General features: G+C 45.9%; 1 protein-coding gene across 1 annotated transcript; it reads left to right on the top strand.

Annotated features, from left to right (window-relative positions):
• Positions 1 to 1,887: 1,887 nt before the first annotated feature.
• On the top strand, positions 1,888 to 8,597 carry T265_10436 (hypothetical protein; the record flags this gene model as incomplete). Its single annotated transcript, XM_009176808.1, has 7 exons — positions 1,888 to 2,064; positions 2,104 to 2,269; positions 2,319 to 2,386; positions 5,062 to 5,152; positions 5,949 to 6,114; positions 8,254 to 8,344; positions 8,454 to 8,597. The coding sequence occupies 7 exons, from the start codon at positions 1,888 to 1,890 to the stop codon at positions 8,595 to 8,597; spliced, it is 903 nt and encodes a 300-aa protein (XP_009175072.1).
• Between the last annotated feature and the right edge of the window lie 3,206 nt (positions 8,598 to 11,803).

Below are 11,803 nucleotides of genomic sequence, written 5' to 3'. Positions count from 1 at the left end.
GAAACGAAAAATTACGAATAGGATGGGTACATTAACGTACACAGAATGGACCCATAGTGACTTTTTCGATCACACTTCATCTATGAGACCTCGAGTAGTGCAGAAAAGCTTGGTTAAGCTACTTTAGCAACCTTGTGATTAGTTTCCCCGTATGAAAACATAATGCAATATCTCGAATATCGTCCCAACTGAAACACGAGGCGGCCTGTGTGCAGCACATTCAGTCGTAGAATATCATAAACGAGAGATTCAGTTGAGTCTCTTGTGAAAACGAAATTGATTTGCAAATTAGTGTATTTCTCGAAAACAGTCCAATTTGAGTCCAAGTAGAACATAAGATTGATGGAAACTTGGGGACTGCACCCACCTGATGAGCCCCGAGAAGAGCGAAACCGGTCGCGCGCTGTCCAAGAGTTTTCAGCAACCTTGTGAGTAGTTTCCTTTATGAAAATATACTGCGATATCTCGAATATCGTGCCAACTGAATCATGAGGTGGCCTGTGTGCAGCACGTTCAGTTGTAGAATATCATAAACGAGGGATTCAGGTGAGTCTCGTGAGAACCAAATTGATTTGCACTTCTCGTCTGTAACATCCTTCATTCCTTTCTACTATTTCATGTCCTGTCCACCTCTAGATCCGAGCCGCCTCGAATTAGGTACTTAAAACCGCACTGTTCTCGGAAGGTGGCAAATCAGCATACATAACCAACGGCCCGTCCACCCTTACTTGCGGTGCTAGATGACCAGTTACTGCGACTGTACGGTTCGATATTCTCTAAATCTCTGACACACCCCGTGCCTATTAACACGGGTGACATGGCAGCTAGACACCGGAAGAATGAGATGGCTAAACCATACTTCCACGCTATGCACCAAATCTGGCGGATTACGGAATTCCCGTTCCACCGGAACCCATAGGTTTTTACCTAGTACACCTTTTGGATAAGGCCAAAGTGCCCAGGCCGTTCATTGACCTATGCGTGCACCGATGAAAGACACGTCATCCAAAACTTATTTCGCAGTCATGAGCCAGGGTGGCTTGTTACACCATTAATTAATACATTGGTAATATCATCCACTAGACCGGTCAGAACGCCAGGAACTTGCTCTTTTCATCTGTTTGATGGAAGCCTCCACAAGGAGACTTTGGATAGTCGTCGATGTCCTGAGACGCCAGGCCAAACCGTATTATCCAAAGCATCCATCTTTGGAAGCAGCATGGATGTATGATGACCAAGGGGGCGTTGTTTGTCATACTTCTTTTTACCTTTTCATGCCTTTCCCTTTTAGCCTATGTATGCTGTGAAATACCATTGTGCCCGAACTGCCTTTTCTTCTCCGGTGAGGTACACAATTGGATCTCTTCAGCTACTTAGCTCAGCAGCTCACCAGGAGAATTACTCGAGGCTCCTTATATGTGAATTGCGACGCGAAACACAGCGTCCCAAACAGAAGACAGTGAAATTCCGAGAGGAGATCCTCCCCAACCCCAGTTCACCAAGATGGCAAGCGCGAAAATGTAAGCCAAAGTTGCCACTTGAAAAGAAAGAAACCGTGGATTCCTCCGTACAACACCATTTTCCATCTGTCACGCACCCACCTCCGCTGCCCGATAGGACGGAGCAGCATCTGCGTGCGTGTTTTGCCGAATTCGCTAACCCTTCTCCATCTGTTTCCGACTCGATTACTCCCGTCTCATCACTGCTTTCCATGAACCAGTCGATCCCGAAAAGTACATCCATTCTTCGGTCCTGGTTTCGTGAATTGGACCTAAATGCTTTGATTCCGCATCTACCTCAGTCGGGTAATTTAGCTCCATATGTTTACAGGTATTCTTCCCTATTTCGTGTATATAATTATCGTCAAGTTCCTACACACTGAGTCAGATGGTTCGTCTTGGTGTGGATCTTTCCAAGTTGGAATCGGTTCCTGGCGCCGCTAACATGTTGGTCAAATTAGACTTCCATCAATCCATAGAACCGGTAATATGGAAATTACACGGGCATGGATTTTCACTGGAGCAGATAGCCCGGTTATTTACAGTATTCCCCAAAGTGCTACAGGTAGGGATGGATACAGTTTGCTAATCATCATCGTTTTAGCTAAGTTCGGAAGAAATCGACACTCGAATTGGCTACTTCCTGCAGCATAATTTCGTTCAGGCCGATGTTGTTCAGATGTTTTTCAAGCACCCAACTATTTTGGAATTATCTCCGGTGGACGTGGACAGACAATTGGCCAGTATTCAGACCGTATTTCAGCTATCTGGTAGGATATGTATTCTATGGCACATGCGTTTTTATTCTTTCTCCATCAGCGGATGAATTACGAAAATCAGTTGTAGCGGTGCCAAAGCTCATCTTGCACCCCTTGGGGAAAACGAAGGTGAGAGCCTTTGAGTGTTATTCCCAAACATTTATGTCCTCAATGTTTTCAAATGGCTCAAAGAATCCCTCGTGTGTGTTAGTTCATCACTTTTGAATCCTTCGGTTACCTCTCTGACAATGCCGTAGAAACATTCGTTTGACGATCCTAGGTAGCTTACACTGTTGCCCAACCCATAGACACCTCAAGCGTTCTTTTACAGTTTTGCCGATAGTATGTTTCCCCCTACCCAGTGTTTTCACTATCCCGTAATTAAGGAGGAAACTCACAATGAACTGCCCAATCGACTTTCTCATGAAAGCCATCCGAACTCCCTTTTCAGCATGCTTCAGGTTTATCGTGTTTCGTTTTTGAATTAAATGTCCTTGAGCACACGTCCCAGCCAATTGTTCTAGAATAAGAAACAATGAAACTTTAGAGCGCATAACGCACAATAACCGAACGTTCACAGCATTGTGAGCCTTGAGACGTGGCCTCTTCGGGAAGCAAAACTGATTCGTCCTAAGGCGTTTGACCACCATTGTCTCAGAACCATAGCTAGTGTAAGGTCGTGCCGGCGAATCCGTAAACATGCAATTAGAACGCGTGCGTCTGGTTGTGCAGTGGGGGATGTCCAGCGCCAAAATATCGGATGACAGGGTCATACATCGTGCATACCGAATCATCGTTTACGGAAGAGAGTGCTGGTTTCCGTGCCCAACTCAGTATGCCGCGAGTGTGTGGGTGGTGGTGGTCAACATTCGATCTGCCAGGGGGGCGAGAGAGAGTCTGGGTGTTTGTCTTTGTAATGTACTACTCATAAGGTTGCTGAAAATCCGTCGGCAGCCCACGACCGGTTTCTCCCATTTTGGGGCTCATCAGGTAGGCACAGTTCCCGAGTTTCCGTTAACGTTATGTTCTGGGACTGCGCCTACCTGATGAGCCCCAAAAAGGGCGAAACTGGTCGTCGGCTGTTGACGGATTTTCGGCAACCTTATGAGTAGTACACTGCAAAGATATACATGTATCGCGATATCTCGAATATCGTAGCGCCTGAAACATGAGGCGGCCTGGTGCAGCACATTCAGTTGCCTAAGAACATCACAAACGAGAGATTCTGCTGGGTTCCAGGTGAGTCTCTCGAAAAACAAAAAAGGAAATTGGTTTGCAAATGAGTGTATATTCGCTAAAGTCTGGGTGTTTTTCGGTGTTACTAGTCCTTCATGATGGATACCGCGTGATCCCTATTACCCAACACCGATGCTGTGCTGTCGATGATGATGTGGGTGATCAGTTAGTGGGCAGCAAGGCTTAATTCGCACATCATACACGGTACTATGCAGTAGAAGGAAAGATCGCTTCATCCGACCGTTACCCCTCTTTTCCCACTGTCAGTGACTAAATCTATTTCTTATTTGACCTTGACACCTGAGATTTTTGCTTTTGAGCCGCAATCAAGTAGTCATGTAACGATAGACCTCCCTAACCTAAATATAGCAGTATACCAATGGGAAATGGTGGAATTTGCTGTTTCCGAAGCAATTTAGGACGTTGTCCTGTAGGGATGGCCTCATTTCGAAGAGATCCTCTCTAGGAGAACACCTTACTCACTAAGTTTTGCGCTTCGAAAACTTTTGGAGCTATACATAGCAAGTTTCTGCCTCTATCTCGGAACTATTGAATTGAGCTTAGAACGTGATCGCTGCAATGTACTTCGGAGTGCTCTCTGAAACCAATTGCGCCCCTACCGTTCTTTGGTACACAGTTGGAGAAACATCTTACCTACTTATGAGTAGCTTAAGAATGGCCATTGTTGCGTTTACAACCCAAGTTGAGCAAAGGTAGATTGTTTTTCCCTGATGCTCACCCGTACCATCTTGACTTCAACTGGAGGAAGTATAACCTCAAGAGCGGGAAAGCCAATCGCGCTCCTGTTACACATGGTTAACTGATTGGGACGAGGTGCAATTTTTTTCCGGGCGTGGTACACTCAGGACATTTGCATGAGAGTAGGGAGGCCGATAGGACTAAAAAACAGGTCAATACAGTCACACCGATCAACCCGCGTAACCTCGGTGCTAGTGAATAGTACTCAAGCGCTGATCAGCGATATGTGCCAGGTGGCTATTCTGGACTAAATAAAACAAGACAGCACGTGCTCGCTGGGTCAAATGATGATGCAGACATCGTAGGTCACTCAGCTTCCGGATCGATATCTTGCTGATGTGTCCTCACAGCAGCAACGAATATATATGCACATCTATGGAAAAAGCGTAGCATCGCCGGACAAAGCAGTTACATTGAGTGCGTATGCTCAACCTGAGTCGAACTGCCCGAATAGCGTGACTGGCGGTGTCACTTTGAATTAGATGCGTACCCTGCCTCATCATCGTTACGACAGTTCCGCTAACTCTTAATTTGATGATGAAGTGGCTGTACGATCGCATCGGCTTCCAAAATGATGGCGACTACAATCGGGCAGGTTTTGGAGGCCTGGTCCTGAGACGCGGAAGTGTACAGTCGAAGAATTTCGGGTAAACGTGAGGGAAAAATTGTTTGGAAGTTGTTTGTAGTATACCATATGATCTGTAAGAAGCAAACGCTGGTTATGTGTAAGTTAGCGACAGGACAGTTAACACTTTACACAGAATGCGCCTCACTCCAATTATGCATTATTGTCTTCTTGCCTTCCTCAGGATATTTATGTGGTGCTTTCAAAAATGATGGGGTTTTCCAATGAAGCGGTTCGTCAAATGGTTTGTCAGAACGCCACATTATTAGTCACGGGTAAGTGTGTTTCGGCCTGTCGATTTCTTATAATGTCCTTCCCCTTAGCTTGTTTTGATAACCGTGGGTTGCCGCCTTATAATATACTCACCAGCTGACTACAGCGAAGAATTAATTCAGTTCCGTGCGAATGCCTGGCAGGTTGGGAAATCAGCTCCATTTTTTGTTGAGCGCCTTGGTAGTTCCTTGCTACAAACGCTCCACCCAATTTTCGCTGGAGCATTCTACTGTGGCATTCGCACAACTTACTATAATTTCCAAGATATGTCCTTGTTCTTTTGAAAAGTCTACCGAAATCGGCCTCCTCTGAGAGAAGCTATTCAAAGCCCAACGAGGGTAAATAAAATGAGCATTTTTCTACAGTGAGTTATCTTCGTTCGCCTTCATCGTCATCGACCGTGTGGAGATAGTCTTATATCAATGCCTTGCTGACCGGTAAACCTAGAATTTTTCGGCCTTATCCTTACTTACTGTCACAATTGTCCGGGGTGTGGATACACTCGGCCTCATACTCATCTAGTATGACTTGGTCTCCAGTCAGATCGCATCATAGATTATGTACTTCCTCTCAGCGAGTTCATATCACTCTAAGTAATTCCTACCATGGACTACGATGCCTGGATGTTTGTTACTTTGGCAAAACGGGGCATTTCGCTCACATAAGTCGTTAATTCTGTTCACTTGTCGCTTTACCAAGGCACCTGACCTGTCGTATACCATACAGTATCCTGAGTGGCTTTTCTTGGTCTGATTTCGATAATCAACCCACCCTGCCACCCCCTGCTTGTTCTACTAGAGCGAGATCGTTTGGCACAAAACTTCATGTTTATGCATTCCCGCCTGAACTTGCCTCTGGAGCGTATTCAACAATGGTCAACAGTGTTATCCAGCGCGCCCCACCTTCTCTCACAACGGGCCACTTTCCTGGTACGTCGAGGACTATTTCAGCCGGATCCAACCAAGTACGTCTCCTATATCCAAGGTTATTTCCAACCACACTTTGTCGGTGTCACTTATTTCTGCTTAGTAGTGTGCTAAGCGTTGTACTCCCTTCGTATTATGTATGACGAGCCATCGTATATGAGATGGCTGCCGTTGTCTATGACTCCCTCAGGAAGATGCAGGCTGATGTGGACGATGGGATTGACTGAAAGGCCTGAAGGAAATCACGGAAATTCGGAGAACCGTAAACTTCGTTCAGGACGAATTCATGTGACTCTGCATTCGGCTTGGGAGATATGATTGCCAGTCGACATCAGTGACATCCGTCCGTATAGTTTCCTCTCAGACAATCGGAATGAACACCAGAACGACCGTCTTGGGTTAGAACGGGGTCCTTTACATACCTTTTTTGGTTGTGCACAACCACCAACCCCCAGTAACGCACTGATGATGCCACCTCGATTGGCGATGAAACGTTTGCAATCAAAGTGCCCAGCCCAGCGAACAAGCCAACGACCGTCTACGTTACCTGAGCTACCGACCTTTTCCTCTATAGAATACCTTTTTTATTCGTTCCACTTCAAGGCTATCTAGACTAAATTTTCTGTGGTCATGCGGCAGTGGACCATCAGTGTTAAACTTGGTGTTACTCCTCAATTTTAGTTTCAAGAGCTTAGAGAAGAAGAGGAGAACAAAGGACAAGGTGAACAGAGCTGCCACAAACAGTCAGATAGTCTCGATGTAAATGGCACTTTATCCGCGGAATGCATCCGCGCTGCATGCTGCATCATGTGCTGTTCATGCCGAATTCAGAATAGCATAAACAAGAAGGTATGCAGCATATAATCTAGGAGCTGTCGGTGCCACTCACTTTTCAGAATTGCGCTTACGCAACACTTTCTGTTGTGTGTGCCAGGAGATGATGCAACAGATACTGTGCACAAATTCATTCGTGTTGTTACTGCTTACTTTTATCCTGATACTTTCTCTACGACGTTGCGGATTTGAAATGCCGGATCTCCCTTGTCCGCATCGTCAGCTCAGAAAACATTTATTTTTGCCTTCTTCAGCCACGAGATGTGAGACATGCAGAGTATACGCAATAGTGCGCCAGCAACAGCGGAGAAATCAGACACTCATCAGTCATACAGTATCACATGGCGATAATAGCAAAAATCACGCTTCGCACCAACACCGTTTGTGTGCTGGGGGCTGCCTGATGAACTCTAATTAGCAGCAGTGTTAGATTAGGGTTACGTAGCGATACACGAATAGGGTTGTTTGAATCCACTTGGTTGTGGGAGGCGCATGGCAAATGATGCTGGGTCACAGTTTCACTCTTGACCTTTCGGAGTTAGTTATGCTAGTGCTCTACGTATGTACCATGGTGTCTCGCCGCGCCTTTCGACAGGCGCCCGTACAACTGTCCCCGAAATGAGAGATTAACTGTAGGATATTCCATCCACTGCAGAATAGCTTAGAGCTCATGGAATTGTTAAACCGCCCGTCACGACATCATGCTTCTTGAAATGACGAAGTTAGCTAGCATTTACAAAGTCTGTGGAAAGTAAACCAGCCACGCAAACTTTACTGATTCACCAAGACAGCATGCAATGTCGACCGACTTGAAGACTGGACACAACGAGGAACATGGTTGCCCAGTTTGTATATAGGACCCGATTGTTATGACCAAGGTCGGGCTAACTGTACACGAACGAATTCAGTGATGACGAGTTTTCAAGGCTATGTTGACGATTATCCTACACAAGTTTGTCCTGACCTCGGTCGCACGCGTTGCCCGAAGGCCGGTGTAAGAAAGGCTCAATAGGTCCGACTAACATTCGCTCACTGCTCTCAAAAGGCAGTCTTAGTACCACCCAGCTGTTTAGTTCACGTTTGCCTATAACAGTAATGCAAGGACATATAATGTTTTCTAGTGCATTGTGTTGCCCAGAGAGCTTGTTTGGCGTCGAACGAAAAGGGTAGTGACCGTGGCCGACTTTTATATTTTGTCAGAATTTCATTTAACTGCTGCTACGAGGCTACATGCCGTTTGGGCTATCGAGTTCCACGGGTAGGTCTCTGGGAAAAAACTCCATCCACTTTACAACACATTTTACCGTGAGCCGAAACAAACTGGTGTTTTCCATTCATTTCAGGCCCCTCTACACTCCTCTCAGTGAAGTCGTGAATGGTGATGATGCGCAGTTTTGCGAGCGGTTCGGTTTGGTCGATGAAGATCAATACAATGTATTTTTGAAGACACTCTAATCATTTTCACATAAATTACCTGAAAAAACTGAAGTCCTTATTCTTTTATTCTACTAATAAAAATCGTTCAGCTGTAACAACTTTTCAGTGCCTAGCTGCCATCCCACCCAGAGAAAGCACGAGTGCTGGGATACTGTCGTGTTGTCCAAGCCTAGACAGGGGAAGTCGAGAGGCAGAGACCACGTTCGAACTACGGACCCTCCGGTCAATAAATTCGCGCTCTAACCACTGAGCCATTCTACTAATAGGGGTCCTGCCACAAACACCATCAAACATCTCGCCATCTGGTCAGTCAGTCAGTGGTCTACCTTAGCTCAAAAAATGTCTACCGGAGTGCAGTGGTTGCAGTTGCTACAGCTTTGTTTGTTGAGGAAATGAGGATAAGGGAATGAAAACTACGTGCTGTAGGCGATAGCTCAATCAGTTCATTGATGCCAAATGGTTCTGTTTTTCCAGTGTGACAGCAATTGACAGCTAAGCAACGAACACAGTAGCTTTGATGCAAGAGCAACGCTGTATGCACTGTATCACTCGGTTTGTCCCATCCTGCGGTCCCCATCCTGGAAGACGTCAGTTGCCAACGCGAGGGAGTTGACTAGTAAGGGATTTCGTGATTCGCTGCCAATTTATGCGCTAACCGCCTCTCATCGTCTCTATCCTACACAACGCTGAGCGAAGAGAGCTCTACGAGGCAAACGATCCTCTGGCTTACGCACTGCATGGCCCAATCAATGTAACCAGCTGATCTATCGAGGGAGAGTAAACTTCCGCGAAAACCACTTGACGTACCTCAGTAATACTAATCTAATGTTCATATCAGACTCGAGCAATGCTTCGGAGAAACCAATGGTCAAACATAGTCTCCGAAGATTTAGCGCACCCAGCAGCCACGTCTCCGATCCATAGAGTGGGGTTGCGGACCGTTGACAGTCAAGCTGGTGTCACGTTGGTGCCACAAATGTCCAAGGTTTGCGAGCGCTTCCGTAGCCCTCCAGAGATGCTGCGGGGCCCCAAAACCTAGATAGGAGGATGAGCCTTCGGATCAAAAGCGTGACCACAATGGATCGGTGGTTAGCGTGTTACTCCCCGAGTTGAGGAACAGATTGCCGCCTTTGTTACACTCCCGAGCTCGGAGGGCCAGCAGACTACGCTCGTCGGATCTCCATCCACTGACGAACCTTGTAGGATGACTGGATATTGTGTTGAGGAACAGATTGCCGCCTTTGTTACACTCCCGAGCTCGGAGGGCCAGCAGACTACGCTCGTCGGATCTCCATCCACTGACGAACCTTGTAGGATGAACTGGATATTGAATGGCCACCTCCCAAAACAGCTCAGTGGGTTATTGTGGTACGCAAACCGTCGAACCTCGATAATGTCTAGTCTTGCAATAAGTGCCTTGCTAGGTAGTGGTTGTGTGCTTGATTTTGGGAATTAAATGGTCTTTGCCGAAGAGTAGGAAAGTCATTGTTTTTAATTTCTCTTGGGAAGCTATGTTTTCCTCTCGGAACCGCCAAGAGCTAGTCTTTTTAGAAGAGAGCCCGTCGGTGTCTGATTGCGCAGTGCATTACCAGTCGATGATTCTGGCTGTTACCATTGCTTGTCGATTGGTGTGTATATGTGTGTGGGGGCGATTTTTAGGGACTCAATATGCACAAAAAGCGATGTCTTTGATTCTAGTCATAACGGGACATGCTGTGCGCGTGCTTTGACTCCGACATTCAGTCATTTGACTGCCTCAAAAGACATCGGTATTCCCGTAGTATAGTTAATTCTCTGCTCAAGACATTGAAAAACTTCCTAGCTAGATGATTCCCTGCGTTAGACCTCGTGATTAGTGTGACAGTACTGCACTGCTTGTGAGCTTCTGGAAAATTTCACAATACTAACGAGTAACATTTTGGAAAACATAAAAAGTCTCGTGATGATTCCAACGTTTACAGACCACGTGTGGCTGTCGGTTATACATGCCCCCTGCCCTCACCTTTGGTGACAAACTACACTTCTCGACTAGAAAAAACCATGTATGTAATTACTCTCGGAGAATTCTACTTGTTCCACAATACTTTCGCCTCTGCTCCTGCAAACAGCCTCAATAAAGCAAATAATCGTTCAGCTCTAGCTGCCATGTCGCCCAAAATAATCAAGAGGGCCAAGGTACTGCTTGATTGTCCAGGTTTAAACAAGACCAGTCGGGATGAAGGTATTCGGTTCAAAGCACGGAACTTCCGTTCAGTAACTTAGCGCCTTAAGTACTGAATTATCTTAAGCTCACAAAGCCGAAACGGTCCAACGGCGCTGACAGCAGTCAACAAACCAAGTTATTCCACGCCGGTTTGCGCTCCGTTCTTCAGTGTAACGCAACTTTCCCTCTCAAGTGAGGACCCCAGCGTGTGAAAGCAGGAAACATCAGCGGGTTTAACTTTTCTCCTCATTTAAGAAATTATCACATCTTTCTAAGCCTCTAGCTTTATAGGTATAAAGAAACATCCTTGAACCAACAACCACGGTATGCGGTCAGTCAGTTGAACGAACGTGCTTTCAGTTGAGCGCCCTGGTCAGTCCTTCCCGATAAGTTGAGCGGAGTAATTAGTTGCAGTCGAAACTAAGTGCTGGATTAATAAAGCACGGATACCTGGAAACTTCGATGAAAGTCATGTTGACAGGTTTCGACCGTAGTTGGTCTGTCTGCTGTATCGTCTAAACGCCTATCTTTACAAGAGCTTCAAAATTATTACCTTGTAACCAGATATTCATGGCAAGCGTTCAATCGGCGAGTGAGGACTAGGCAGGCCTCAGTGTCCCGATACAAAGGAACGATGTCTTACCCATTAAATGGGGTAAAAAGAAACAACGAAGTAACGCATCATTCAAAATCGTTAATGTCATTTAGAGTGAGCAGTCATTCCCCCATTCCATTGAGCTCTCTCAGTGGCTCAATAAAATCGATCACGTATGATCGGCGTTCGTTTTTCAGTAGTATATCGGAATCCTACCTGTAGCGAGATGCACATGGCCACAAAACCTATAGATAAGACTAGTGTACGTCCTAAGTCATCCAAAAGCTTTCTTCGGATTGTTGTCGATGACGTTTGTGTTTCATGGGTGACCTGACTTGTAAGTGCGACACGAAATGAAAGTGCTCCAGTGTGTACCACGTGGCCGTATATCTACCGTCTGAACGATTTCGGTGCTCAGGTATGTCGTATTATACTCGTTTTGCTTAAAGATAGTCAAGTGTGCTAGTATATTTGGATTCAAAAGGCCAAAGGGTCTATCTAAAATGTGGGTCACTAAAGCCATGGAGTTCATATGGGATTCTCAAGCGACAATCAACAGATTCGAGCACTTACACTATGGAGGTAGCCTAATGAAGCAGTTTAGAGGTGATTCTCTCGAACTGCAACCAGGCTCAATATCATAGGTGGAATCTCTGGA

The sequence above is a fragment of the Opisthorchis viverrini genome (assembly GCF_000715545.1).
Source record: "Opisthorchis viverrini unplaced genomic scaffold opera_v5_363, whole genome shotgun sequence".
Taxonomy (NCBI): domain Eukaryota; kingdom Metazoa; phylum Platyhelminthes; class Trematoda; order Opisthorchiida; family Opisthorchiidae; genus Opisthorchis; species Opisthorchis viverrini.
Note: the sequence above shows the minus strand (reverse complement) of the source record. Positions and strands in the feature narration are given on the sequence as shown.